The sequence below is a fragment of the Vipera berus genome (assembly GCF_964194415.1).
Source record: "Vipera berus genome assembly, chromosome: 6".
Lineage (NCBI taxonomy): Eukaryota > Metazoa > Chordata > Lepidosauria > Squamata > Viperidae > Vipera > Vipera berus.
The window spans coordinates 2,115,146-2,130,145 of record NC_138208.1 but is presented as its reverse complement, the minus strand read 5'-3'; the positions used below and the strand labels follow the sequence as shown (position 1 = coordinate 2,130,145).

Genomic DNA, 15,000 nt, shown 5'->3' with positions numbered 1-15,000 from the left:
CATTTGGTTTTTCTTGCCTAAATGTAGGACCTTTCTTTTTTTCAACATTGAGTTCCATTTTTTTAGATAGCGCCCTTCTGTATTTTAAGCCTGTCGTCTGGAGTGTTGGCTATTCCTGCCAGTTTGGTGTCATCTGCAAATTTGATGAGTTCCCCATCTATCCCCTTGTCCAAATCATTGGTGAAAATATTGAAGAGCACGGGGCAGAGAGATGCAGGCAGAGAAACCAAATCAGGAAATCTCTTTTTAAGTATTTTTTTTAACGGTATGCACTGGGGAGAGGTAAGAAATAACCTTTCACCTTTTTGTTGTGTGTGTAGCCTTGGGTAGCCTGCCAAAGCAACATTCCAAAAGTGGGCCCAGCCAGGAAAAAAAAAAGAAGAAGGTTGGGCCAAGAGAATAACAAAACTCGTTCTAATGCAAAAAGTGGGTATTATGCATTTAATCACGTCCCGCTTGGGCCGTGCTAAAAGCGACAATCCAGCGCATAAACCAGAATCCTGATTTAATGCACGGAGCGGCGTGGACTCTTGTCCCTCAAAGGTGCATCGGGAGAATTGTGTCTGCCTTTAACGTGCGCAAAACTCTCTGCTGGATTAAAATAAGACCCTGCTATTTTTCGTCACAGCCCACAAGGGCTCTGTGGCAAGCACGCCTACCTAAACGGGGATTGAGGCTACAGGAATTGCTGTCTTGTTTTTGCAGATCTTCACAGTCCCCCTTCAGCTTCCAAGAATTTCCAAAGTCCTCCACAAGGGTTTCCACCAGCCCAGAAGGAGTGAGAAAATCATCTCCTTGGTTGCCGTTGTAGTTGCCACACAGACCACAGGTCTGTTCCGTGTATTCTGAAGATAACTAGAACAAAGGGGGGGGGGAAGGGGGGAAAAGCTTATTTTTCTTCGCAGGAGTTTGAAAAAGAAAACGAACGAAAAAATAAAATAGTTGTACACAACTGGAAACGTCCACTAAACATGCCTGGGGTTAATAATCGCATTTATTTGACATCTAGGTAGCGTTTGTCTTACAACAGTCGTTAAGTGAAACATTGTTTAAGTGAATTTTGCTCCATTTTATGAACTTTCTTTCCACAGTTGTTGAGTGGAATCATTGAAGCTGTTAAGCGAGAAACACGGTTGTTAAGTGGATCTGGCTTTCCCCCATTGGCTTTGCTTGTCAGACGGCAGCAAAAAGGGGATCACGTAAATATGAGTCAGTTGCCCAGCATCTGACTTTTGATCACGTGACCACGGGGGAAGGCTGCAACGGTCGTTAAGTGTGAAAAACCTTTTTTCCCAGTGCCGTCGTTAACTTTGAACCGTCACTAAGGGGACGGTTGTAAGTCCGAGGAGCACTTGTGCTTACAGACGGCTTCTTACACCAAAAGATCTCTTTAAGAGGCTCATAATTAAAACAGATGTACATTCCCTAATTCTTAATTTTTTTAAAAAAGGGAATGGGGGAAGAGTGAAAACACATGCCTCTCGCATTCATTCCGGGAAATCCCAGATGGAAGAAAAAGTGAATTTTCTACAAGCCCCTAAAATGGTGATTGTTTTGGTGAAAGAGGGACAGAGAGAAAAAAAAACATTGTGAAACACAAACACCGCCACAAAAAAAAAGTCTTCCCATGTTCAGGGTGCCTTCTGGGACCTTCCCCAATTGTTTGGACCCAACAAGCAGTTAGGGATGCAATGTATGCCTCCCAGCATACACAAAGGACAGCACAGCAGGAGGCTGATGGTGCAGATCAACAGAGGGGTTGGACAGCTCCGGGCGATAACTGCTCACACAGGATAAGCCTAATGAGTTAAGCTGTTGACAGCCCCAGGCATGGTCAGCCTGGTGGGGAGCCAGGATCCACACCCATTGTCACCTGCACTGGCAGGAAGCCCAGGTTTGAACTGATTGGATGCCATCCACCTGGGCAGGTACAAATAGACGCCAGGTTTCCCTGTTTCCCCAGTTCGTTCTGTTCTGAATAAACTCATCGTTACCCCAGCTCTGTGTTCGCCTCTCTGTGAAGCACGCGACTTTGCAGGGGATTTGCTAAAAAGCAAAACCACACACACAGCCTCATTATTTACTTCTAAAACTCCGCAGTTACTGAAAATATGAGAGTAGAAACGCAGGTTTTTCCTGTCTGCTTATGCCATGGAGGTGATGGGGGTGGAGTATCTTAAATTCAGGATCTTCTTCTTTGGGGATAAAAGTTCCCAAAAAAAAAAAAGTCTCACGGAAGGATTTATATTTTGCCCACAGCAGTTGGTCTTAACTGAGCCTGTATCGATCACTTACACCCCACAATGGAAAATTCTTCACACATAGTCTTGCATTTACAAATTTACATTTGTAAAGCCTTGGTGGAGCAGTGGGCTAATGCCTCCTTAAGTAACACCAGCTGCCTGCAATTAGTGCAGGTTCGAGTCCCACCAGGCTCAAGGTTGACTCAGCCTTCCATCCTTCCGAGGTAGGTAAAATGAGGACCCAGATTGTTGGGGGCAATAAGCTGACTTTGTAATAATGCCGCTTGGGTGTGTGTGTGTGAAAGCCCTAATAAGCAGGCATATACATAGAATGAAGGCTACTGCTAAGCTTGTAAGCCGCCCTGAGTCTTCGGAGAAGGGCGGGATATATAAATGGAATTAAATAAATTTAGTCATGGTTCAAACTTAGAACGGCACTTAGAACCACCCTTACTACCACTGCAGCATTCCCCAGGGTCACAGGATCAAAATTGAGATGCTGGGCAACTGACTCATACGTAGGACGGTTGCGGCACCCCGGGGGGGGGATTCACGCAATCCCCTTTTGCGACCTTCCGACAAGCAAAGTCAATGGGGGGGGAAACCGGATCCACTTCCCAGCCAGGTTACTAACTTATCAACTGCAGCGATTCGCCTAACGGTCATAAGATGGGGCAAAACTTGCTTAACTGCTATCTCGCTTAGCAACCAAAATTTTGGGTCCAGATGTGGCTGCTACGTCAAGAACTAACTGTATATTTTAGTGCTGGCTACTTAAAGGACAGAGAATGAGGTGGCTGGATGGAGTCATTGAAGCAGTAGGCGTGAGCTTAGATGGACTCCAGAAGATTTAATTCTCATTTTAATTTTTGTATATTGTATTTTTATTGCATTTCATTGCCCTGTACACCACCCTGAGTCCTCTGGGAAAAGGGCGGTATAGAAATTAAATTAAATAAATAAATAAATAAAATAATGGTAGAGGACAGGAAGGCCTGGAGGAACATTGTCCATAGGGTCGCGATGGGTCGGACACGACTTCGCAACTAACAACAACACTTAAAGGATATCTCTAATTGATTTAGGTGGAGTCTGGTAACAGCTTTTCCAATTAAAGTGTTTTATTGAAAGTGAGAAGCTTCTGGTTTTTATTTATTTATTGCTAGTATGCAGTTCTCTTCCGGTTTCGCTCTTCATTTCGGTTTGAGGTGTGTGTGTGTGTGTGTGTGTGTGTGTGTGAAGCACAAACAACCAGACCCATGTGTGCAGAGTCCAAGCTAACTCCTTTATTATGTTCTGCCTGTAATAAAGGAAACTCTATTATAGGCTGGTAGCTTTCACTTGGGAACAATTAGATAAGGTTTCAAGGAACTTAAGAGTCAGTCCTAGTTATTTTGTAGTGGCTCAGCGACTCTAGGCTATGTCTGCACTTGATCCCTCCTCCCACCCAGGCTGGGTGCTTCCCAACAGTGTGATCCTCCAAAGCGGGAGAAATTTGGGGGATCTTTATCGCTGTCTCCTCAACAGCCTTAGATTCAAATGAACCAACCTGCTTTTCAAGACTTCAATGGCTTGCACCCAGTTCCATGACGCTGGGCTTAGGCTATTCCAAAGTCAGATAAAAGACGCAATGCCGTCCATTAATTATCAGGGAGCAGCTTCCACTGAACTCAACGAGTCTCCCTACTGAGTAAATGTGCAAAAGACTGCTCATTCCTTTAAGCTTATATATTATAAGCTTAATTTGCTTCATTCCTTTAAGCTTATATAAGCTTAATTTGCTTCATTCCTTTAAGCTTATGTATTATAAAACTCTACTCAGTTTAGACAGATTTACTTCTATGCAGATAAAAGCTCCAGGCAAATTTAAAGATTTTTTAAAAAAAAGAATAGTTTCTACAAAAGAGTTACTGTTTTGATATTAATACTAAATATATCACGGTTATCAACTGTGAGAAAAGGGAGACGGGGGCATATTAAATAATGCTGTAATTGGAGAGGGGGAAAAAGGGATTTCTGGGATTTTTAGGAACTTCTCTATTTTTTTATAATATTTTCCAATGTATATTTCAGTGTATTTGTTGAAAACGGTGGCTGACCATCGAAGGTTGGGAAGGGCATGGAGGGAAAAGATGCCATTGTTTGAGAACGTAGCAGGAAACTCAGATTATGCAACATTTGTCATAAATATGTCTGCTGTGTTCATTGGGAATGACTCACTTCCCCCAATTGTCTAACCTGTTTGGCACTGCCTCCTGTTGTGCCCTGGTCCTAAATTATTTTTTCATCCTCCAAAGCAACCATCCACCAATGGTGAAGAAACAGAAGCATTTGGGGTGGGGGAAAAAACCCCAGGGGAAAATTAGATGATGCATGGGAAAGAACGTAGCCGTTCTTTGTATGTTTTGGTCTCCAGGCCTTGGATCGTCTTAGTTGCTCTTCTCTGATTTTTTTTCCAAACTCTCAACATCTTTTTTGTGATAGGGTGACCAAAACTGGCTGCAGTATTCCAGGTGTGGCCTCACTAGGGCTTTATAAAGAGGTAATAATACTTCATGTGATCTTGATTATTTGGGGATAATAACCACACATCTGCAAACTAGAAAACCACGCATTGCAAGGTTTTTGATGTGCCTCTACAATTTGCCCTGGCTTCCCCCTCAAGTTCAAATTGTTTATTTAGCTCTGCAAAATGGGCCAAATGTGGCACAGATCCTTTCGGAGTTGGCCAGTTTGTTTCTAATTCTGCAACTGGTCCTGACAGCGATTCGAATCTGAGGAAATTCTTCCTTGCCTTGAAAAGAGAGTCCTCCCAATTCTGCAAACCCACAGAGAAGTTCCTGATCAAGGTTAACGCCCCCCCAAAAAAACCCCATCTATTTTAATGTAATAACAATTAGCACGGATCATCATCTTTTGAAATCAAGGAAAAAAGCCATCAGACAAGAAAACAAAGTGACCTTTAAGAGCAAATTGGAACAGGAAATGATGTAAACAAGAATCTTTTACTCATAATTTCATGGAAAGAAAATATAAAGAGAGAGAGAGAGAGAGAGAGAGAGAGAGAGAGAGAGAGAGAGAGAGAGAGAGAGAGAGAGAGAGAGAGAGAGAGAGAGAGAGAGAGAGAGAGAGAGAGAGAGAGAGAGAGAGAGGACAGTGTAGAATTTCACTATTATTTGGCCTTCTTTAATGAGACAAATCTACATGCAGGAATCGTGAAGTATAATGTACTCCAGGAAAAGCAGTTGCTATTGAAGTTTTAGCGATGCTAAAAAAGCAGTCTGCTTGAGATTCCCCAAGTCTTACGTCCTGGCTAGTCTTTTCTGCAATGATGAAACGTTAGAATTCACCCACAGAGTTTATTGGTTTCTTGCAGAAAAAAATGTGTTACTTTTATTTAAAGTTATAATTATGTACCTTATATATGTATTACGAAGAGCAGCTGCAGAAATTGGACATGTCTAGCTTAATGAAGAGAAGGACCAGGGGGGACAGGATAGCAGTCTTCCAGTATCTCAGGGGCTGCCCAAAAGAAGAGGGAGTCAAGCTATTCTCCAAAGTGCCCAAAGGCAGGACAAGAAGCCACGGATGGAAACTAACCAAGGAGAGAAGCAACCTGGAATTAAGGAGAAACTTCCTGACAGAACAATTAACCAATATAACAGAAGTTGCCTCCAGAAGATGTGGGTGCTCCAACACTGAAAGCTTTTAAGAAGAGATTGGGCATTTGTCCAGAATGGTGTAGAGTTTCCAGCTTGTGCAGAGGGCTGGACTAGAAGACCTCCAAGGTCCCTTCCAATTCTGTTATTCTGTTATATAAGTGCACGCTATACAATATAGCATAACACCCATCTTGCCAGTTATTCTTTTACCTCATTCCTCACCCACAACTCCATGTTTTCTGCAATGACTGAAAAGAACATGTACAGAGTGAGAAATGCTGTCAAAGGCTGTATCCACGTGAAACTCTTAACCATGGTTTAAGAAATTCTAAACTCAACATTCTAAGCTCGTACACTATTCTATGCCTAACCAAACTTCCTGGAGTTGCCCAAACGTAAGGCAAGATGGGATCGATTTATTTAGGTTCAACATGTCATACAAACATTTCTATACCAGCACTTCCATGTTTGTTTGTTTTTAAAAATCAGGAATTCTACTAATCAATCTTATCCAAGTATAAAAATTAAGTCATTTTGGACATTTCATTAGTCCTTGGTTAGAAAACCAGCAAAAAATAATAATAATTCAGGGATAGAACAAGAAAGCACTTAGGTGGGATTGCCAAAAAAAACCCTACGTAGATGGTTTCGTGAAGTCAACAGTAAGTCTTCGTCTTTTGAAAAAAGAAATAAACATTTGACATCTTCCCAGCTCTTGAGATATTTCAGCCTAGGAACTTGCTTTATGCATCCAATTTATGGTGGTAGATGGGAAAAGGGACAATTTAACATGACCTTATTCCATGCACTCCCAACTTTCAACTAAATTTATTTCCTGTCTCTTAGAGGGCCTGAGGATTAACACGGAATTGTTTTTTGTACCTGAAGAACTTTTGTCTTCAATAATAAACAAAACTGTACAAAACAAGGAAGCTTTTGTTTTTTTTACAACGAAAGATCTGAATTTTCATCTTAGTCATGCATAAAAAAAGCCAGCACAATCCTAGGCTGCATTGACAGTGGGATAGAAACAAGATCACATGAAACCCTAAGACCACACCTGGAATACTGCGTCCAGTTTTGGTCACCATGATACGTAAAAGATGTTGAGACTCTGGAAAGAGTGCAGAGAAGAGCAACAAAGATGATCAGGGGGCTGGCGGCTAAAACGTACAAAGAACGGTTGCAGGAATTAGGGATGTGTAGTAGTCTACTGTAGCGAAGGACTAGAGGAGAGATGATAGCACTGTTGCAATATCTGAGTAGCTGCCACAAAGAAGAGTGGGGGGGGTGTCAACCTGTTCTCCAAAGTACTTGAGGACAGGAAACAATGGATGGAAACTGATCAAGGAGAGAAGCAACCCAGAACTAAGGGGCAATTTCCTGAAAGCGAGAACAATTAAACAGTGGAACAAGTTGCCTTCAGACAATGTGGGTGCTCCATCACCGGAGGTTTTTAAAAAGAGACTGGACAATCTTTTCTTTTTTCTGAAATGGTATAGAATCTCCTACTTGAGCAGGGAGTTGGGCTAGAAGGCCTCAAACGTTCCTTCCAACTCTTATTTTATTATAAACATGGAACAGACAGGAGCCAATAGCACATGGTCTGCTAGCCCAAGAATCAAGCTCAAAGGCTAATTTTATTACTGCCACTGTTTTATGTTCAGGTTAAAATCTGGAATCTACCTTGTAGAGAAGAAATGGGATTTCACCATCTATGTCGGTGTACCCAGAAGTAGGTTCCACTGAAATCAATGGGAATTACACCCATGTGTCTTACATGGGCTGTCTCAAGGAAAAATCAAACCTTACACCGTGCAATGCAGAATCTTAAGTTCCGGGCTCTGAAGAGTAGAGTAGAGTAGAGTAGAGTAGAGTAGAGTAGAGTAGAGTAGAGTAGAGTAGAGTAGAGTAGAGTAGAGTAGAGTAGAGTAGAGTAGAGTAGAGTAGAAGCTGGAAGGGACCTTGGAGGTCTTCTAGTCCACCCCCCTGCTCAAGCAGGAGAACCTACACCATTTCAGACAAGTGACTGTCTAGTCTCTTCCTAAAAACCTCCAGTGATGGAACGCCCACGATTTCTGGTGGCAAGCTGTTCCACTGGTTGATTGTCCTCACTGTCAGGAAGTTTCTCCTTAGAAGAGTAGTATATTAATTATCAAGCAAAACATTGTAGGAAGAGCTATGGAGGATCTAAACCTGCTACCTAGAGCAATTTACCAGAGACTGACCTTTTGAATTTAAACATAGAGAATAGGTTGTTGTTGTTTTTCCCTCCCACAGCAAAGAAAAAAGACTTTCTGGATGAAGTGCGGTAGGTGGTAAATATTTTGCAGGGATCCTGTCTATCCAGAAGGAAAACCCCAGTGACCCCTACTCCACATAGTAATAAAAGGGATTGCAATTTTGAAGTCTAAATGACATTTATTGACCCTGAGGTGGGCTGCAAAATCAGGAGAGCTACTAGATGGTGCCCAAGACAGGTCAATTTGCTGCCACCTGGAGTCCTCTTGGCGAGATCCTGAATCATACATGTATGACTTGACCTCACCACCCTCCCTCAGCTCGGCCCAGGGAGAAAAATCAATATGCCAGCCACCCCTACACACTCTCTCTCTCTCTCTCTCTCTCTCTCTCTCTCTCTCTCTCTCTCTCTCTCTCTCTCTCTCTCTCTCTCTCTCTCTCTCTCTCTCTCTCTCACACACACACACACACCCTTGTGCATTCAGGGTTATCCTGTCAGCTAACTGCATCCTTACTTTAGTCCAAGGAAATTCCAGGGAAATGACTCAACTGGGTCCCAGCCAAAGGTCCCAAAGTTGCGTCCTCAAGGCTGAGACACTTTCTTACAGAGAAATGTTTGGGAAACAAAACATGACAGTTTTGACGTGTGAACCCAGTGTCTAAATGCCAGACGTTGCTCCATGCTCAGATTTTCCAACAAGCCACGGTTAGGTAACCTAGCTTGAACTAAGGAGAAATTTCCTGACAGGGAGAACAATGAACCAGTGGAACCACCTGCCTCCAGAAGCTGTGGATGCTCCAACACTGGAAGTTTTTCAGAAGAGACTGGACAGCCATTTGTCTGAAATGGTGCAGGGTTTCCTGCCTGAGCAGGGGGTTGGACTAGATGACCTCCAAGGTCCCTTCCAACTCTGTTATTGTATTGTGTGGCTTTTCTCCTTTTTTTAAAAAAAATGGAAACACGGAGAAAGAAGGAAAAGTTAACTCTTACCTTCATTACAAGGGTTCCCAGCCCGTCCCAGTCCAGATGCATATTCTCCTTATAGCTGAGGCGAACAGCTGGCAGCACCGTATGCTGGATGTGCAGGGCATCTGGAAGAAACAAGGGCACGGCCATTAGCAACTCAGCAAATGGCCCTTCCAGACAATCAGCCCTTCGGTCCCCTTCTGTGAAAAAGGCAACCAGGATTGACCTCATTTGATCCCTGGAAGCTCATTCTTCCAACAAAAAGGAAGGGAAAAAAAACTGCAATTCCGTTGGAAGTCTCCTAAGAAACCAGCAAGAGTTCTACGTGCCTTTGCTTGTATAAAGCATGTATATATTGCTTCTCCTGTTTTAAACATCTGCTAAGGTTCCTTCTTTAACCCTTTTTTACTGCAAATTCAGCAGCTGGAGGTCATCACAGCAGAAACTGCATCAAGTCAATTGATGCTGCTCCTCCCTTTCTAAAGAAACAAAGACCATCCAAAAATAATAATAATAATTTCTCTTTCCAAGAAGCAAAAAGTTAATAAGGGGGTGGGGAGTATTTATGGAATACTCCGGATTTATGGAACCATCTTCCGGTTGAGCTCCGGATGGCGCCCGGCCTCCGCTCCTTCCGGCGCGATCTAAAGACTTACCTCTTCGAACAAGCTGGCCTGGCCTGATGGGATGGGGTTGGGTTTTATTAATGTGTTTTAACTTTTTTATTGTGTTTTAACTTATTGTAAGAGTTGTGGGCATTCTGTTTAATCTTTTTTAATTTTTGTATTTTGTATTTTGTCTTTTAACATGCATTGCCCTGTTCACCGCCCTGAGTCCTTCGGGAGAAGGGCGGTATATAAATAAAATTAATAATAATAATAATAATAATAATAATAATAATAATAATAATAACAATAATAATAATAATAATAATAATAATAAAGGCTTCAGAGCTTCCCCCTCCCACAGGGGTTTTTCAATGCTGGGTGCAAGCAAAACCTAGTGCTTGATCATTTGAGTAAAAAATGAAGCTCAGTTAACTTAACGTAGCCCAGGGGTCTTCCGACTTGGCTCTTTTGTGACTCGTGGACTTCAACTCCCAGAATTCCTCAGCCAGGCACACTGGTTGAGCAATTCTGGGAGTTGAAGTCCACAAGTCATCAAAGGGCCAAGTTGGAAGACCTCCGGTATAGAGTATGGAGAGAATAGAGTTGGAAGGGAACCTTGGAGGTCTTCTAGTCCAGCCCCCTGCTCCAGCAGGAGAACCTATACCTTTTCAGACAAGTGACTGTCTAGTCTCTTCTTGAAAACCTCCAGTGATGGAGGAGACACAACTTCTGGTGGCAAGCTGTTCCACTGGTTGATTGTCCTCCCTGTTAGGAAGTTTCTCCTTAATTCCAGGTTGCTTCTCTCTTTGGTCAGTTTCCAACCATTGTTTTTTCTGCCTTCTGGTGCTTTGGAGAATAGGTTGACCCCCTCTTCTTTGTGGCAGCCCCTCAAATATTGAAACATTGCTATCATGTCTCCGCTGTTTCTTCTTTCCTTTAGACTAGCCAAACCCAAGTCCTGCAGCCGTTCTTCGTATGCTTTAGTCTCCAGGCCTTGGGTTATCTTAGTTGCTCTTCTCTGCACTTTTGCCAAAATCTCAATGTTTGTTGCCTTGAGTTACTTATACAATAATAAAGGCAGGATGTAAATCTAATAAATAAAATATCATGTGTCCACATATGCAGCCTTCCCAGTCCTGATCAAAGCCTGTCCACTTATTTGCTAGCCAGCAGGGAGGTGTAGATGTTTTAAAGATGCGATAGCCGTGTTCCAATATTTGAGGGGCTGCCCCAAAGAAGAGGGAGTCAAGCTATTCTCCAAAGAGCCTGAAGGCAGGACAAGAAGCAACGGATGGAAACTCATCAAGGAGAGAAGCAACCTAGAGCTAAGGAGGCATTTCCTCACAGTTAGAACAATTAATTGATGGAATGACTTGGCTTCAGAAGTTGTGGGTGCTCAATCACTGGAGGTTTTTAAGAAGAGATGGACAGTCATTTGTCTGAAATGATATAAGGTCTCCTGCCTGAGCAGGGGGTTGGACTAGATGACCTCCAAGGTCCCTTCCCACTCTGTTATTCTGTTAAAAAATACCCAGGTGCTCTACAGTTAAAGGCCCTAACGGAACAGATAACTTTGTTCTCATTCCAAAAAAAAAAAAAAGTTACCACAGCAAAACACATGACAACTCGCGTGATTCTCAGCAGCAACCTATGACGGTTAAATCAGTCTGAAATTGAACCAATCTACGGAAAGCCATCTCAAGCTCTTAAGACAGCCACGTTAGGTCAAAACGCCCACAGTTCTTTGGCAATCCTCCCTTCCCTTCTGGTAAGGAAATGGAGGTGGAGCAGTTGTGACCCTTACTCACAACTCCCTTCCAGTTCAACGACAAAGGAACCGAAGGGAGCGCGCTCGTATTTTTCTTTTCCTGAATTTCCCCAGAAACAGCAACTGGTTGTGGAAAACAAAGCAAAATGTTTCAGCTTCCCCTCCAGGATAGAATATGATCTAACACATAGTTCTTCACGGCAGTTAGCGGTTACTGGAAATTGATTTTCAAATGCTCAAGGCAAATGACCGGTTTCCTTAAAATCTGTTGTTTCTGGGTGGTTTTTTTTGCGGAGGTCCAATTTCCCCTGCGTTTGCTTTCGCCCTGCCTCTCTTGAAAGTTAAACCTTTTTCCTAAGCCAAGGATGCATCCATTTCGCTTTCTGCTGTAGGTTTCCAATTGTGCCCCAGATCCTGGGGAACACAGATGAGGGAAACAGACTAGCCCAGGGGGTTTCCAACTTGGCCCTTTGAGGAGTTGTGGACTTCAACTGCCAGAATCCCTCAGCCAGGGTGAGGGAACTATGACCCTTTCATGACTGGTGGACTTCAACTCCCAGAATTCCTCAGCCAGTGTGAGGGAACGATGACCCTTTTATGACTTGTGGAATTCAACTCCCAGCATTCCTCATCCAGCATGAGGGAACTATGACCCTTTTATGACTGGTGGACTTCAACTCCCAGAATTCCTCAGCCAGGGTGAGGGAACTATGACCCTTTTATGACTGGTGGACTTCAACTCCCAGAATCCCTCAGCCAGCGTGAGGGAACTATGACCCTTTTATGATTTGTGGACTTCAACTCCCAGAATTCCTGAGCTGGCTCAAGGATTCTGGGAGTTGAAGTCCACAAGTCATGAAAGGAGCCATCGTTCCCCGCCCCGGGAGCTGGAGGCCTTCCTCCTGCAGAGGCAGAAGATGATGACATGAGCAAGAAGGCTACGCACTTAGTATGAAGGGAATCTGAACATCTTGGCCATTCACAGAAACACCTCCGCCGTGTTTCAGTTTGATAGTGAGGTTCTCCTCTTGGAGCTGCACGGAGACTGAGCGGGTGCACACCGCATCACGGTCATCAGCACACTGGAGAGACAGGGAGAAGGACATTTCAGTTTAGATGTAGCTTCGGTAGTTCAGCGGCAGGAATGGAATCTCAATCTCTCTCTCTTTCTCTCTCTCTCTCTCTCTCTCTCTCTCTCTCTTTCTGTCTCTCTCTTTCTCTCTCTCTCTATGTCTCTGACTCTCTCTCTCTTTCTCTCTCTCTTTCTCTGTCTCTCTTTCTCTCTGTGTGTGTATCTCTCTTTTTCTCTGTTTCTGTCTCTCTCTCTCTTTCTCTCTCTGTCTCTTTCTTTCTCTGTGTGTCTCTCTCTTTCTCTCTCTCTCTCTCTCTCCCCCTCTCCCTCTCTCTCTCTCTTTCTCTCTTTCTCTGTCTCTCTTTCTCTCTCTCTCTCTCTCTTTCTCTCTTTCTCTCTCTCTCTCTCTCTCTCTCTCTCTCTCTTTCTCTGTCTCTCTTTCTCTCTCTCTCTCTCTTTCTCTCTTTCTCTCTTTCTCTCTTTCTCTCTCTCCCTCTCTGTCTGTCTCTCTGTCTCTCTGTGTGTGTCTTTCTCTCTCTTTTTTTCTCTGTCTCTCTGTGTATCTCTCTTTTTCTCTGTTTCTGTCTCTCTCTCCCTCTCTCTCCCTCTCCTTCTCTTTGTCTCTCTCTCTCCTTTTCTCTCTCTCTCTCTCTCTCTCTCTCTCTCTCTCTCTCTCTCTCTCTCTCATCTGTCTTAAAATCTATATCACTATGAAGATCAGTATGATGAATGAGGTGAGGACGTGGATCCTCAGGAGGGATGGGCTGCATTCTAGAGGAGTAAGAGACAACTCAACCCAGACATTTTGTGTGAGAGAAAGAGGCTGAAGACAGCTCCTTCCCAATAGTCCACAGAGTAGATTTGTAGATGCAGACAGTAGAACAAAGAAATGATCAGATAACAGGCATGCTCAATGTTCCCAAGACCAGAAAAATGTACACATATGCTTCAGATAGATTGGGCATTTCTCCCCACCACCACCACCCATTTTTAAGATCAGTCCCAGCTGCTGCCTCCTTCCAGGTGCAACTGGCTTGAGTTTCTACACCCTAAAGAGTTTAGGAGCTGCCCACCTCAACGTGAATTTGCCCCAAGCATTAAGTTGCCCAAAGGATGTCTTGTTAAAAATGCTCTTGGTTTCAGGTTTGTGGAGAAGGATTTTCAGCTGCAGGTACTTTCCTGGGAATTTTTGATGGGAGGTGGTAAGGAGGTGGGATTACAGGAGGGAGGGGTTGCAGCCCAGAGGAGTAAGAAGCAACTCAGTTCAGATATCATGGGTGAGAGAAAGAAGACAGGGACAGCTCTTTCCTAATCATCTACAGAGCATATTGTAGACCAGGGGTCTTCAAACCTGGCCCTTTTATGACTGGTGGACTTCAGCTCCCAGAATTCCTCAGCCAGCATGCCTGGCTGAGGAATTCTGGGAGTTGAAGTCCACCAGTCAAATAAAGGCCAAGTTAGAAGACCCCTGCTTGTGGACTTCAACTCTCAGAGTTCCTCAGCCAGCGTGCCTGGCTGAGGAATTCTGGGAGTTGAAGTCCACCAGTCATAAAAGGGCCAAGTTAGAAGACCCCTGCTTGTGGACTTCAATTCCCAGAATTCCTCAGCCAGCGTGCCTGGCTGAGGAATTCTGGGAGTTGAAGTCCACCAGTCATAAAAGGGCCAAGTTAGAAGACCTGTGTTGTAGCGTCCTCAATTTGGCAAGATTCTGTCTACAGGTATTAACTCATCTTGGAAGAAACACCACCTGTCACTCTTGGTTTTGGACCCTGAGGGAATTACTCTCTTCCCCAGTCTGCTCCATCCTTATAACAAAAACTCAAAACCTGGCTTCAGTCGGGCCTTCTCCATATTACAGAATAACAACAGAGTCGGAAGGAGATCTTCTAGTCCCAAACCCCTATATATACTCTATATACCATTTTGGACAAATGGTGGTTCTCTATCGGTGATCTCTGCTTCCAATGCAAATCGGTCAAAGGGAACTTTAATTTATCCTCTTATTTTGAATTTAGGTTTTGCTGGCAGCCTCGACAACGTGGCACGGTGAGGGGGAAGAACGTGGAAAGACACAGCCTAAATTGAACGCATACTTCGGTGTAACACATGTTAAAAGGGAAACAGCCCATTTGCAGATGGGAATATGGCAGTAGCCCCAATCAGCTGCTGTCCAGATGTTTTCAAACAATGGTCACACTGCATGATTAGTCCGCTTAGCTACTGTCTGGACTGTAAAACATCCAGGAGCGACCAGATTTGTAAAATTGCAACCCGCTTTGTGACTAAGCTCGTTTTCCAAAAGCAATGACATTTATTAACGAGCTACTGTAGTCAATGCCATAACTTTGTTTCACAGTGAAGTAAAAGAGCTGAGCTGCTGCTGAGTAAATCTAATCTTAATTAGTTGGTGGAACAGCTTGCCACCAGAAGTTGCGGGTG

General features: G+C 43.6%; 1 protein-coding gene across 1 annotated transcript in view; it reads right to left on the bottom strand.

Annotated features, from left to right (window-relative positions):
- VWF (von Willebrand factor) overlaps positions 1-15,000 on the bottom strand; it is a 141,675-nt gene that overhangs the window by 102,463 nt on the left and 24,212 nt on the right. The window contains exons 10-13 of the mRNA XM_081331929.1: positions 13,737-13,740; positions 12,436-12,571; positions 9,138-9,238; positions 660-855 (exon numbers count right to left, since the gene is read on the bottom strand). Of these exons, the coding sequence (XP_081188055.1) occupies positions 660-855; positions 9,138-9,238; positions 12,436-12,571; positions 13,737-13,740 (437 nt within the window). The remainder of the gene's footprint in view (positions 1-659; positions 856-9,137; positions 9,239-12,435; positions 12,572-13,736; positions 13,741-15,000) is intronic.